This window comes from Cydia pomonella, chromosome 14, assembly GCF_033807575.1.
Source record: "Cydia pomonella isolate Wapato2018A chromosome 14, ilCydPomo1, whole genome shotgun sequence".
Lineage (NCBI taxonomy): Eukaryota > Metazoa > Arthropoda > Insecta > Lepidoptera > Tortricidae > Cydia > Cydia pomonella.
Window position 1 is genome coordinate 9,612,361 of NC_084716.1, and position 15,323 is coordinate 9,627,683.

At 36.5% G+C, this 15,323-nt stretch overlaps 1 protein-coding gene across 1 annotated transcript in view; it reads right to left on the minus strand.

Moving 5' to 3' along the window:
- Positions 1-11,670: 11,670 nt before the first annotated feature.
- Positions 11,671-15,323, minus strand: part of LOC133524905 (nuclear pore complex protein Nup58-like) — a 35,327-nt gene continuing 31,674 nt past the window's right edge. Inside the window, exon 13 of the mRNA XM_061861067.1 lies at positions 11,671-13,853. Within this exon, the coding sequence (XP_061717051.1) occupies positions 13,720-13,853 (134 nt within the window). The 3' untranslated portion in view covers positions 11,671-13,719. The remainder of the gene's footprint in view (positions 13,854-15,323) is intronic.

Consider the following 15,323-nt stretch of genomic DNA (forward strand, 5'->3'; position numbering starts at 1 on the left):
TGATGGGTGAATGTCACGTGCCGCTTTTGATAGGGCCATGCAGGGTTGTAGTATGGGCAACAGCTTCAACAGCGGGTCGTCAAAATCGAACCGGTCCTGGATGCCTTGGCAAAGTTTTATTAAAAAGTTACGGCATCTTAAATAGAAGTCATCAATGGCGTCAGGCCTTGAAACCACGTCGGGTTGTTTTAGTGCCTCCATAACACATACTCCCAGATACATGTTTTTAATGGGAATAAATTTCTCTGCATTATCAGGTTTCACTTTGTGTAATGGAGTTTGATGTACGTAATCATTAAGTAGATACGTCGATAATATGTCTTCATATGCTGTTTCCATCTTGCTCGCCAAAGACGATATAATTACGGATTCGGATTGGAAATATGCATTCATTTTCGTAACTTTAGGCAGAATCCAAGACAGAAAATGGTAAAATAACTTTATAAATGGGTCGCAAAGCCAGCGGTAAATGGATTCTGCCGCTAAAGTTCGCTCTGCCAAATGTCTCTCTGTAAAATACAGACGAAGGGCCTCCCACTGCTCTAGCATCCTTTCATTAACTGAGAGCAGTGAGAGCCAACGCGTTTGTGCCGGGTGTAACATTTTGTGCACCGATATGTTTAAAAATTTCTGAAATACAGCAAGAGAAGCTACTCTCTTTGCACTATGCTGTACGTAATTGTGCACGTTTCTCGCTAAATCCTCGCAGCTCCTTGGCATGTGTAATTCACAACAGGCGCGGATACAAGGGGGGGGGGGCATAGGGGCAATGCCCCCCCCCCCTAAAACCCTGGCTCTCACATTACTAAATTGAGTAAATTTTTTTTTACCTTATTTTCTGTGCAAAAATATATGATTTTCTCAAAATGGCCCCCCCCTAAGCCAAATCTTGTATCCGCGCCTGATTCACAAGCTTTGCTTGCCGCCAAATGAAGTGAGTGACAGACACATTTCATTATTATGATGCCAGGACAAGCCTCTTTTAAACGACTGGCAATAGAGTTTTGCACCCCAACATTAACACTAGCACCGTCACATCCAAACCCAATTATGTTGTGCAGGGGTATGTTCCTCTCTTCGAACGATTTGATCAGCAACTTATATAATCGCCTGGCAGTGGCACCTTCTTCAGCTGCGTTGTCGTCATTTTCTGGGAATACGTTGGCTAAATCCCAAAATAAGCTGGTTATGCGTCCTAGGTCCTCATCGTAAAATCTGACGACAACGCAGGCTGTTTTTACGCTGGTACCGTCTGTTGAATCGTCCGTTAGCACCGAAAACTTATTTTTTTTTTAATAATTTGGAAATTTCTTCTTTGTGTGACGCGCCTATGACATTAGTAACGATTTTTGTTGCTTTCATTCTCTTGAGTCGTATACCTGTAATAAAATACATACTTATTATATATACACTTTAGAGCATGTAATAATGTACTTTAGGTAAATATTTTAACTAAGTAATATATATATATATATATATATATATATATATATATATATATATATATATACATATATATCCTTTTTTTGTTTATTACTTACTAACTTACCTTCTAATATTTTCGAATCGTGTAGAGCTGATTTCAAGCATGAGATTAAGTCATCTACGACCAAAAATGGTATATTGTGAGCTGCTATGAATCCGCTAATTTTAATTTCTGCATTGGTGATATCCTTTTCGAGAGGATTGGTAGGGGGTTTTATGAATTGTTTTATAGTACTTGTCGAACTATTATCGCGTGCTAAATCCTTCAATTTATGTTTCTTGCTACTTTTGTGAGATTTAATTACACTTATGATTGCTTTAAATGAGCTGTTGCACCAACTGCACTTAGCCATGTTGTTGTCTCCTGGGTAAGGTCTAAGCCAAGTCGAAAATTCTGGGTCACGTTCCCATGCTGTGCGGTACTTTTGGCGTCTTTGGTCTTGTGTCCCGGCCACTTTTCTTTTTTTGAAGTTGACGCTGAATAATGTGCCTCATCCTCGTTATCAGGCGAATCAGACGACGCCATATTTTCTGAAATAATTTGATAGGTAATATCTTGCTATGAAGATATTAGGTAAGTTCAAGGTCCTAATCGAATGACGGGAATGACGTCTGCGGTCCAGTTTCTGTGGTAGCGTCGAACACATTCCGAACCATCGGAATCGGACTATTACTATTGTATTTCTTAAAACTTTAAGTGCGAAATATCATTTGATGTAAATATAGGTTACGCTTTGTCGTAAAAGGAAAACATCGTAAAATTACCAGATTACCACACGGATCCCAATGGCAGTAGATTTCGAACAAGCAACCCGCCCCGGCTTTTCACGGGGAGTTCAACCAATTTACGCAAAACCTTAACCAATTATACACCTAAACCTTCCTCAAGAATCACGCTATTCAAAGGTGAAAACCGCATGAAAATCCGTTTAGTAGTTTTTGAGTTTATCGCGAACATACAGACAGACGCGGCGGGGGACTTTGTTTTATAATATGTATGTACTGATTTTAATAAAAAGACAGTTAACGTTGGGGACGTTGTGAGGTCCTTTAAAGTGTAACGATAATGCGTTAAAATTAGACGGATTATAGATCGTGTCATTCCCGAAGACGCAAGGTTTGGCTCATATTGTCATGCTATTAAAGGTTAGATTTGACAAATTTGTACGTTTAATTCCATCTATTCCAAGCTTGAAATATGAAAATGTCTACACTTTTCAACAAGACGGGGCATCTTGCCATACTGCGAAGACCACGAAGACTTGGCTCGAGTCTAAAGGAATCCCCACTATGGAGTGGCCGTCGAATAGTCCAGATTTGTCACCCATTGAAACATTGTGGTGGAAAATGAAAAAAAAAAATTACGCAAGTTTCCATCGAGGTCAAAAAGTGATTTAAAAGAGAAAATCGTCGCTGTCTGGGAGCCTATAACCCCAAAAGAGTGCGAAGAGTTGGTAGCGACGATGCCATTGAGGATCAAGGCTGTTCTTAAGAGTAAAGGCGAGACAACTAAGTGGTAGGCGAACTATTTTGCGTACTCAAGATCGATAGCCGAACTATTATGCGTTGTAGTTGATAGAAGAATTGTATTTTTTTATTGCAATACATGAATATTTTTTTGTTGTATTATATAGGAAATAAAGTTGATTAATATTACAACACTTTTTTAATTCTTGCTCCTATGCTACTAAAATTACTTACTAGATTTGACTTTGAAAAAAAGGTACTTTCAATTTTAAATAGTAGCCGAACTCTTCTGCATTGGGGCTCGTACACTTTCAACATAGGATTATAATTTATTTCATTGCATTAAGGATTAAAATAAGTACATCAATGTATATAGTACGTTCATGACCTTGAATGCACAATTGTTTATTTTTAACCTACTTGTCTCAAGTAAAACATTCAAATATGTTTAAATTGTATTGTCTAAGCTAATAATATTACGTACATGAACCTTTTCATCCACTTATTTACTTTTCAACCATCGATAATCAATATTTGTTAAGAAACAAAGTTGTTAGATACAGATCTACTGTATTTGCCTGACATATTAGAAATAAAACTTACCTTTTCTTTTTTCTTAGATCTGTAAATCACCCAGAATAACAGCAATCAATAAATCTACATCAACAGCAACACACTACAAAATCACTTAAATAATTTTATTTTTTATACATTCAATATAGTTCGTTGCTGACGACAAGCTGGCGCCAAATTGAAATTTTGAAACCAGCGTATCTATTTTATTACGAACGACGAGTACTGCGACTTTCGATCTATCTTCACCTCTCTTACTTTACTATCGCATCGCAAGAGCGAAAAAGAAGCGCGAATTGTCAAGTTATAAGTTTTGCTACGTTAGGTGCCTTCACTGCTCACCATTCACCACTAACCACAGATACGATAATCGAATCGAAGCACGGAATAACAAAGCGTTTCGTTCTACGTTAATATTATATTATACTTACGGATAAAAAACTACATTATTGAAACATTACTATTTCCATACAATACAACGTTAATGCGAAAATTAGAGTAACGCAAAATATTCATTCAAAATTATGATATTTTCGCGTATCATAATGATATCATTATGATAAATGATACGGTGGCCAGAAATATGATACATATATCATAATTATGATACGTATAACATCGCTGCTGTATACCGATCGATTTAGGTATAGTTGTGTCAGTAGTACTAATATCTAAAATCACCCCTAAAGATTTAATTTATTGTTTTAGGGATGTTGACGTAGATGACTCGTCGAGCGACGAAGAAGCAGAAATGCTTGCAGAGAGGGGAAGGGACGCCGCGAGACGAGACCCAGTGACGAACGACAGCGCGGAATGGACTCTGCATCAACCTCGTAACGTCGCGAACAAGCCATTGTTTACTGGTACAGAAGAGTTACGGGTGTCTGAAGGATGCACTACTCCGTACGATTTTTCAAAGAACTCTTCACTGTAGAGTTTTTAGAAGGAATAATTACGGCCATAAACTTGTTTGCCACAAATCTTATTAGCAATAACTGCTTTGCTAATGGTCGCATTCACGCGTGGAAACCTTTGACGGTCGCGGAGTTTCTCATATTTCTGGGAATTTTGTTCCATATGGGAAACATAAAATTAAACCGATACTCCGATTACTGGAGACGACATCGCTTATACAATTTGTTTACGAAAGATTACATGTCTTGTAACAGATTTTTACTTATATTTAGATGTTTGAAGTTTGGAGAAGATAATTTAGACTCATTGTTTAAGTATTTTAATGAAAAAATGACTGATTTGTATAGTCCTGGGGAAAATTTATCCATTGACGAATCGACGATTCTATCAAGAGGCCGAAGTGGGATTAGGCAATATATGCAGGGAAAACGCCACAAATACGGCATAAAATTATACGTATTGGCAACTCCCGCTGGTACTGCACTCCAAGTACATATGTACAGGGGTAAGCGAGACGCAGAAGTCGGAGGGCAAGGTCACACAGATAAGGTAGTGTCAAAACTTTTAAAAGAGCACTTGAATTCTGGTCGTCATATATTTATGGATAATTTTTATAATAGTGTAGGACTCGCAAAGTTCCTGTTGCAAAATAACACTAATTGCACAGGAACTTTGCGTTCCCAAAGAAAAAATAATCCCAAAGATGTTTGCACACATAAATTGCAAAAAGGTGGCAGCATTTATAGATACGATAGAGAGGGTATATGTGTGTGCAAATGGCACGACAAACGTGACGTCCTGACTATCAGCACCAAACTGTCCCCAGAGCTAAAACCATTCACAAACAAAAGGGGACAGATAACATTAAAACCAGAAATGGTCATTGAATATAATAAATATATGAGCGGTGTTGATAAGCAGGACCAAATGCTCGCATATTATACGTGCGAGGGTAAGACAATGCGATGGTACAAAAAAGTAGGCATTCACATTTTTCAAATGTTATTGTTGAATGCCTATTCTTTATATACCATTAAAAATGGTAAAACTAGTTACTATAACTTCAGAGAAGCCGTTATTACAAGTTTGCTGCCACCGCCACCTTTGAGTATACCTGGCGAAATTAATAATAATCAGGGTATTCACTATCCCTCGCACCTGCCTAAACCTGAGGGTGGCCGTACTAAAAGAAAAAGGTGCAAGCAATGCTGGGATACATCAAAAGTTAGAAATAGTTGGGAATAAAATAATAGGTAGGTCCAGTCATATTTCCAAATAGACTGAATTCTCACAACTATTTATTATTTCTAAATAATGAATTAAACGACCTGCTAGAAGATGTCGATTTGGAAACCCGACGAACTATGTGGTTCCAGCACGACGGATGCCCGGCCCACTTCGGCTTGGATGTTCGTAATTGGCTGAACCAACAATACCCCGAGAGATGGATCGGCCGTGGGAGCGAAGTTTTAGCATGGCCTGCCCGGTCACCGGATTTAACTCCGCTAGATTTCTTTCTATGGGGAACTCTGAAAGATAAGATTTACTCAACACCTGTGAACTCCAGAGAAGAGTTGTTAATAAGAATTCAAACGGTTTCAGAAGAAATCAAGAACACTTATGTTAACTTGAATCATGAAATCCGTTCAAGATTGAATATTTGTGCTGAAAACGGCGGTACACATTTTGAAAATCTAATTCATTAAATTACTCGTAATAAAAATGCGTAACTGTTTCATGTTGTTGTTTATTTTACTGTAGGTACAGGTAAGCATGATCGCTGTTACAACAAAGTCCCTTTCCTGTGTGAGGTAAGAGGTAATTAAGTATGATGTAAAAAAATAAGTAGTATGATTTCCTTCGAATATTATCATGCCTAACAATTTATGGTTGTGATTGTTAGTCAAAAAAAAAGATGCCTAAGACACAACGTTTCAATAATAATGTAAGAGCATTTTAATGTCGTAGCACCTAATAAAGTTTGGATACATATGTAAGTATTTGTGGTATTTTGTGGTGCCAATAAATAAAAATAATTTCAACACAAACATCGTGCTAGACGTAACTTGACACTTCTTGTCATTCATGGAATACAAGTCACGCCATTCGCCTTTCGTCGCATGATTTCGGAGCGATTCGTGAAGTGTCATGCTCGCTCTCTGTTCTTCAACTTGAGATTCCCACCTAAAGGCTTGTTCACAAAGAAGCGGGCAATTAATAAGATTTAATTCGTACTGAAATAGTAATTTAATTAAGACACATAATTAGACCCATGTTGATATAACATTATTAACTCGTACAGTCGTCAAAAATATGTGGTTTAAATCTTTCGGGTTATTAACGGTCACGGTGTATATAATCGGAGTAAACTATATATATATCATATATTCATTCACACATATTGATGAGCCCAACTCTAGTCGGTAGAGTACCGCCGACTTAATTTTGCTCATTTGTTTACTATTAATCTCCTATTACAACATTATGAGTTATGACTCAATATTAACCTTCTCTTTAGCATAAATTACAAATGCCTTCCATGGCATCTTCATCCTTTAATTTTTCCTTCTATTATAGTATTTATGTAATCGTCATATCGTACCGTCAACATGAAAGAAGAAGAAATCCTCTTCTGTTCCCATTTATCGTCATAATAAATATATAAAAATATCTTACTAAATTCAAACTTTTTCATTCGTTTTATGTTCTGTTTAACTTCATACCTCTCACTCGTCGCCTTTTCCGCATCTAAAACGCACAGCAGTTTTTTTTTTAATTTACCGGATCCGGTCCGGACCGGTGATTTTTACCGGATCCGGTAGTTGTTAAAAAGTGCCGGATCCGGCCGGATTACCGGATCCGCCGGACCAGATTGCAATCCCTAATTGGGAGAGATGGAACCCCTATTAGATATCAATAGGATTTACTACGATGTTTCTAATCCAGCTGGCTACAGCAGTATTGACAAGTTAGTTATAGCAATGCAAGGTAGAATGAACAAAGACGAGGTAAAAAACTGGTTACGGTCTCAGGAAATCTATACGTTACATAAACCGAAAGCATATATCTATTAAGGATAGAGCAAAAAAACGATCAAAAAAACCTTAAAAAATCTGCTTCGCAGGTTGCCGCGGGCTGCCGCAGAAGCTGTAACTACCTAACTACTCATACACGGGAAAACGGAGCAGGTCATTTTAAATGAAGGTACCGTAACTGCACAGCGGTACATCGAAAGCTTCATTCCCACGTGATCCCATTTTCACAGCGAGTGGGCCCTGGCTTCATCCTGATGCAGGACAATGCCCGTGCTCATACAGCTCGAGCGACTAAAGCTGTACTTGATGAAGCTCACATTAATGTCTTACCATGGCCTGCCAACAACGGGACCAGTTAAAACGACTTGTTAGGGAGAGTCAGCAAGATATTAACAACCAGCAGCAACTCATAAACGTTTTAAAAAGGGCTTGGGATGCTATTCCAGAGGAGAATGTGAAAAACTTGATCGAAAGCATGCACTCAAGGGTGCAAGAATGTAATGTTAAAAGAGGAGGACATACCCGTTACTAACAGTGTGTGTTACGTAGTGATTTAATGCCATTTTTGTTTAATTTTCAGTGATTTCTAAGTTTTAATTTTTTTTAAATAAGTATTTTTCATTAAAACTTCAATTTCTTTTTTTTTTATTCGTTAATGGTTACAGAAATACACTTACATTAAAAAAAAAAGAATGCCATTTATTATTGTAAAAAAATATATCACATAAAAGAAGTATGTTTTAAGTTACAGCCAAAAAACTCATTGGCCCTTATTTTCTTTAGACTCTAAAGTTTAGAGGAGTATATACAATGAAGGAGTTATGAAAATGGAAAACACCTTACATCGTACGTCAGCTCGAAAATCTCAAATGAAACGGCAATAATATCTACAGATTTTTATAACAACACCCATGTGGTAAAGAGATCTGTATTTCTGTGTTATTATTAAGTAGACATTTGGCAATATAATTAAGTGACGCGACTGTATAACTGGCATTAAATATAGTGGTAAGTAAACTTGCTTTCTTTCTTTATCCCTGGGTATATAGAGACAGCGGTGGCAGCATGGTTCCATTTTAATCACTTGAAACTATGCCCGTCTCTTTCACGCTTACATACTTGTTAGAACGTGACAGGCATGGTGACAAATGATAAAGAGCCGACCATCTTAGCCCTACAGTAGATATTATATTAGTCCCTTCATATAACAGAAATCCATTGTACATTTTTGCGATGAGCAACAAAAATAACGATTAACATAATTTCTGGTAAAGTAACGATTTTAAACTTGTCTTTTTGTTGTATTGTGGCAATAAAACATTTATATTTTATTTTTTAAGGGAGCCTCCGGGACCTGAGATGAGCGATCTACTCCGTCAGTAGCCCTGTGCCCCTTGCAGCCTCACGCTGGGACCCTCGCTGGATTATGCCACATCTTAGGGAGTAGAAAGAGTCCAAGAGAAGGATAACCATCACTTTAACTACGGCAGAGCAGCAAAAATGCCTTATTTATAGTAGTAAATTGAGCCAGACTGAGCATAAATAAAATGAAGTTGCCATCGCTTTTTACGTGAAATAATATGAACCTCAAGACGTAAAAATTGATAACATAAAAAAACTACATGATCTTTCTTAGTCTTGCTAGAGTCAAACTTGAGCGCATGAAGACTAAACACACTGAAACATTTGGTTTTTAAATAGGCTACACCACGAACGAAGAATCATTCGATTTTCAAAGTAATTTAATAAAAAGTCAAACGAATATGGTTCATGAACTGATTTCTAAATTTCAATAAAATAATATGAATTTCATTGACGAATTATTTTATATTATGTACAAAATTGAATGGCCCAAAAATACTTTGAAAAGCAGCAGGAAGTTGTAGGGACAACTTCGAATTTTATCACAATAAATATCTACGAAGAAATTTAGGACAACTTCTATGAACAAGACATTCTAGACGACCTTAACGTAGAAATCCAAGAAACGATGAACACAATAACGAATATGATTGAATTAACTCTTTTTATTTTTGCTTTTTTTTTCATTTTTTACCCAAATATACTTAAACTTTTTCAAGAATCAAAAAATTACCACAATGTTTTCCTATTCCCCGACTTGAAAGAAGTATCAGGTAAATTCTCATGGTCCCATTTTTTGTATGAAATATTTTTGTGACGAAAATTGTGTAAGTACAAATACCAAAGTGCTGGTTTCCCAGGAGAACAAAAATGCAACTAGTAATAAAACCAGGCACTTCACTAATCCAAAATGAAATTTTATTTATGGACGAAAATATCCTATTTCCAACTATGTTTGCTTCATTTAAAATACATGATTACACCTTATACAACCAATATTTCAAAATATTTAAATTATGTATACAAAAGACACCAACACCAACGAAAACCAACGCTGGACACTTCTCTAAGCAAACCCTAGCTTGTTTCTGCAAAAAATAAACATATAATTATATAAAAAAAAAACTTTATTTGTTTATTCAAGCATTCCCCCCCCCCCCCCCCCCCCAATGATCATTAAATTATTTATATCAAATTATTTTAAGGAATTTGGTTTTAATTTATGTATGAAAAAGAAACCAACACCAACGAACATCTATAAAACAATAAAACCAACGCTGGACACTTCTCTAAGCAAACCCAAACTTCTTTCTTCAAAATTTTACCATTTTATTTGTTAATTCAAGCAATTTTCCCACATACCCCCGACGATTATTGAAAATACATATATTTATCACAAATTATTTAAAGGAATTTTGTTTCAATTTATGTATGAAAAAGAAACCAACACCAACGAAACAATAAAACCAACCAACCAACGCAGGACACTTCTCCAAGCAAACCCAAACTCGTTTCTTCAAACATTAAACATGTATTTTTATTATTAATAAAATATATATATATTTGTTTATTCACTCTTTAAAAAATTATTCGTCTTATTTTAATGTATTAAAAAGAAACCAACACCACCGAACCTGTATGAAACGATAAAAACAACCTATGACACTTTCCTAAGCCAATTTGTTTTCTCAAACATTATAGTACATTACGATACAAGTGCGAAAAATAGGAAATTCGAAACGAGTGGCGATAAATTAAAACACGACCGAAGGGAGTGTTTTAAATCGACACAAGTTGCGAATTACCTATTCGCACATGTATCGTACAACGTTTTACAGTACATATGGCCCTTTAAATGTTCTACATAGTAACGTAATATGCTCATTTTCGCACTAGTGCGCTAAAGTAGCACCATATGTACTGCAAAATATTTTAAGACATGACTTGCATCGGACTATAGATTCATCATTGAAAATAAAATAAAAATAATGATAAAAAATAAATGCGACCATGATACCTCCGCAGATGTCACTATTACATTACAAGTCTGACTATTAATGATTCGGAAAATAAAACATTTACACAAAATAAACTACAGCTCAACTTTTAAGATATTGTTTCTAAGGAATTAACCTCTTGTCTGTCTTTGTTGAGATTGATAAGGATTCTTATTTTTAGTCGCCTTTTTTCTACGATTATTTCTGCTATACAGCAAAATTGAGATTTGAACCAACGATTTTTGACCACCATATGAAAATGAAAGGTTAAATGGTTTATTTGTCTTACCTTACCAGTAGCCCCTATTGAATTCACGTGCAATAATTCCCTACGCGGCGGGAAGTTGAGAACTCGAGATATAAAATTGAAGAAATTTGAACTAATAATACTATTTTAAGTTTAAATTTATATCTCGAGTAATTAACTTCTTCTCTTCTCAGGTATTAATGTATATAAGTAGGCATGAAATTATAAGGGTAAAGTTTCAAATGATTGTACTACAAGAGAAATACCACAAGTCTAGGTTCAAGGCGTGCATTAAAGATGCAGAATATTGAGCAAGCCTACCTGGGCTGCGCTGCGTAAGACTCGTCACATATGATCGCTGCTTACCTTTATAAGGTTGTTAGAATGAGAAGTAAACAGCGATTACAGATTATTCCCTGTTATAATATTTATATAAATGGCGTGCTCTTGTGTTGGAGGCCACGACTCATTTTGGGTCGCCGCGCCAGCCAAGTAACTATTTTTTGGTATGAAATTATATTATAAAACTATAAATTCAAAATCAAGTCAAAACAGTTCGTTATTGCACACCCATTACCTGATTGTAACATAAAATTAACAATTATTTTGTATATTTCCGATTCACATAAATTAAGAGTTGTAACAAATTTATATTACAGCCATGGCTTTGACATTAACATTGCCATTGGTTACTGTCGGTCTTACTGTTTTACATAACATATTGTGTAGGATATACAGTCAGCAAAGTTATTAGCTTAGCTCCGCATACAAAGAGGTATGCAAGTGTTTTATGCTAATGGTTTTACTAACTCCATATGTATACGTGTGCTTTATTAATAAAGTTTATGATATGAAGAGGCTCGATACGTCGATACCAGAAATGATATTGAACTTCTTTACAGTAATAGAGAATTTTCAATGAGCACATGTATAAATATGCATTAATAAATTTAATAATAAAAATCACTTTAGTGTTCGTCCCCCGAGACGTAACGTACATTTTATAAAAATTACGCAGCCTTCTACATTCCACATATTTACAAGATACTAATTATGCAATCAGTAGGGCTAAGATGGTCGCCTCTTTGTCGTCTGTTAGCATGCCTGTCACGTTCTAACAAGTATTTAAGTGCGAAAGTGACGCATGACATGACGGCAAAAAAGGCGACCGTGCTATCACAGCAGAAGGGTAATATCGATGGAAAACCTTATATATTTTTTATACAAACATAATCAGTTGTTCGACTGTGGTTGGTACAACCAGACTGGCAACGTGTTATTCCAAAAGCGTCTAAATATGAAACGTTTAAACTCACGTTTACTTATTTGGTACATTTGTTATGAACACAATAATTAACACATTCAGTGCCAGCACGACCGTATGTAGCGAAAAACGCCTACGAACAGAGAACCCACCTAGCGGGCTGCCGACAGTGAATGTGTTACAAATAAGATAATTATTACTATAAACTACACACAGCGAACTTCACTATGTAGAATTCTTAAGTCCTCCAAATAGTATTACTAAATTGTCGGCATATCAATGAATAATCATGTCTCCGACGGATAAAGTGAAGAGTCCGTTGACTGAACTATATAATGCGTACGCGAATTCATTTATAAAACTTTAAAAGCATCAATTAGTTAACTTACGTTTGATCCCTTTCTTACAAAGCCATAAAGACAAACCATTAATAGCTAATTGAGGCTTGTAGCGCGTTTATGAATATAGTTCGTGTCATCTACGTTGACGCGCAGATTTATCAAATCTAATCTTTAATAACATGAAAGTACGAGTTAAGGCACGCGTCTTTGTGAATGACACGAATATAAATCCATAAGTCTTTACTACTACCCGTTACCCGTAAAGGTACTGCTTTACAAGGTTCTTGCCAAAACGGTTAACTGTAGAAAGTGGGTGTTGATAGTATGGTCAAAGTCCACTTCCACGATGAACCCGTTGTTGGTCAAGTCTGCCCTTTTCTTGAAGGCTGCGAAGGACCAACAACGGTTTCATCGTGGAAGTGGACTTTGACCATACTATCAACACCCACTTTCTAGTTTTGGCAAGAACCCTAAGCCAGTACCTTTTGGAAGATTATACTTCACTTTATTATCAATCGAAGTTTTATTTGAGTCGTCGAGATTCTGACCTTCACGGCGGCTACATATCGGCTACGGCTACGGCGGCTATCGCTTCTTACATCTTCTGTTAGTCGATGTTGGTTTCGGCGAGCACGCCGCAACGGCCTATCGGCGTTATATAGTTTTCACAAGTTGAGTTGGTATTCTGAACTAGTCTATTTTCAAGATTATTTACCACAGGGCTATGTCAGTTCTAAGCCCGGGGTACCGCCTCGCTTGTTACATTTTCCGGGTATCTTCAGAAGTCGGAGCCGGTTTCGGTGAATGTCGACAGTTTTAACAGGTTGACTTTATTTTGAGCTACCTAGTCTTTAATCAGGTTTATTTGCCACAGGGCCACGTCAGTCCTAAGCCCTGTTCACATTATCCGGGCAGTTTCTTCAGTTAAAAGTCGAGAATGCCAAATTGTTTTAATGGTATTTTGAGCTAGTATATATTCAGGTTAATTTAGCACAGGGCCGCGTCGGTCCGTCAGCCCCGGTTACCGCCAATATCATTGCTTGCCGCGCTTGCCGGGCGGCTTCTGCAGCTGGAAGCCGGCGCCGGCGCCGGGCTCGGCGGGCGCGGCCGGCGCGGCGGCGGCGGCGGCCCGCGTCGGCGCCGCGCCCGGCTGCCAGCTGCTGCCTCCTACAAGGACAATATAATATCAATACTTCATTTCGTAAAACAATAAAACTTAACCTATAATACATCTTATTCTGATACGTTCTAACGCCAAAATGGATTGCATATGCCGATGACTATTTAACTCACGACCTCCGGATTGATGTGGGAGTAAGTGAGTTTAAACTATTACTAGACAAGAAACAGTACATAATCCGTGATTTGAACAATTACAGAGTATCAGGTAAAAGTACTTGTTTGTAATTTTGAAACAAACTTAATAACTAATTAAAAAAAACCATCTAGCACGGTATGTCAGTTGCACCTCATGTGTTAGTTTTAAGATCAATTAAAAACTTTTTATATACACAATTACACACATATCGTAAAACCCGATGCCTGATATCTTAAAAATTCGTAAATGATGGCCAACATTAAGATAAACTGTTTTGATACAATAACATTTCTCACTTTTAAAAGTTGCTGTCGAAGAAATACTATAGAAATACAATACTGACAGAAAATATTAATATTATGTTCTTTTCATATTGGTGAGCAATAAAGAATATTTGTATTGTATTATATAATGGGACCATCTTACTCAAATCGACCTTGTCCCATACAAATATAAATAACTTCTGACGAAACAATTAGGTATATACAATAATACAAATAGTTTATGCCAACAGAAAATGTCCTTATCGATCTTCTTAAGCCTTCATTGCAGGGTCACTATGAATACCGACCAGACTAGGAAGCCGTTGAACATTACAGTAAAGTTTTAGCCCCGAACTTTCCTGTAACATTCAACGACTTCCCATTCTGTAGTACTTTTCCCAAAGACAGGAGAAGACAGCAGCAAAAATCAACGACGAATATTAAGAATTAAATAAATAGTCTCACAGTAAGCTCGAAAAGGCTTGTGTTGTGGGTACTAGGCGGCGATGAATATAATATTATACGTGGTGTTTCACGAGGAAACCGAAAGTGTATTCCTGATCATATTTAAAGACTAAAATATCCTTTAAATTTCCCTGGAATTCGCCTAGTTTAAATTGAAAAAGAAAAAATAATGTTACTTAGTGTTAAATGCATTTTTGATGGCGACGTTGCTGTTATGGGACATAGTCTAAATACATCCTCAATGATAGATATAAAAAAACTGACAGGTAACATTTGATTTTTATGTACAAATACATTCAAAACAATGGAAAAATCAAACAAAACATATTTTTTGGCGAAATTGATCTGAATTCATATAACATTTTTTCCTTCGTTTGGCCTCAGAAATACGTAGTTACAATTTTTCGGGTGCCTCGTGATACACCGTATTTAAACACATACAAAACATCCACAATTCAGGAACAAATATTTGCCATAAACACACAAATAAATGCCCTTGCCAGGATTCGAACCTGGGACCTCCTTGCTGCTTCGTAAGCAGTAAAAGCAAGCATAATAAAAAGGAAGCATAATAAAAAGTTTATTGTATAA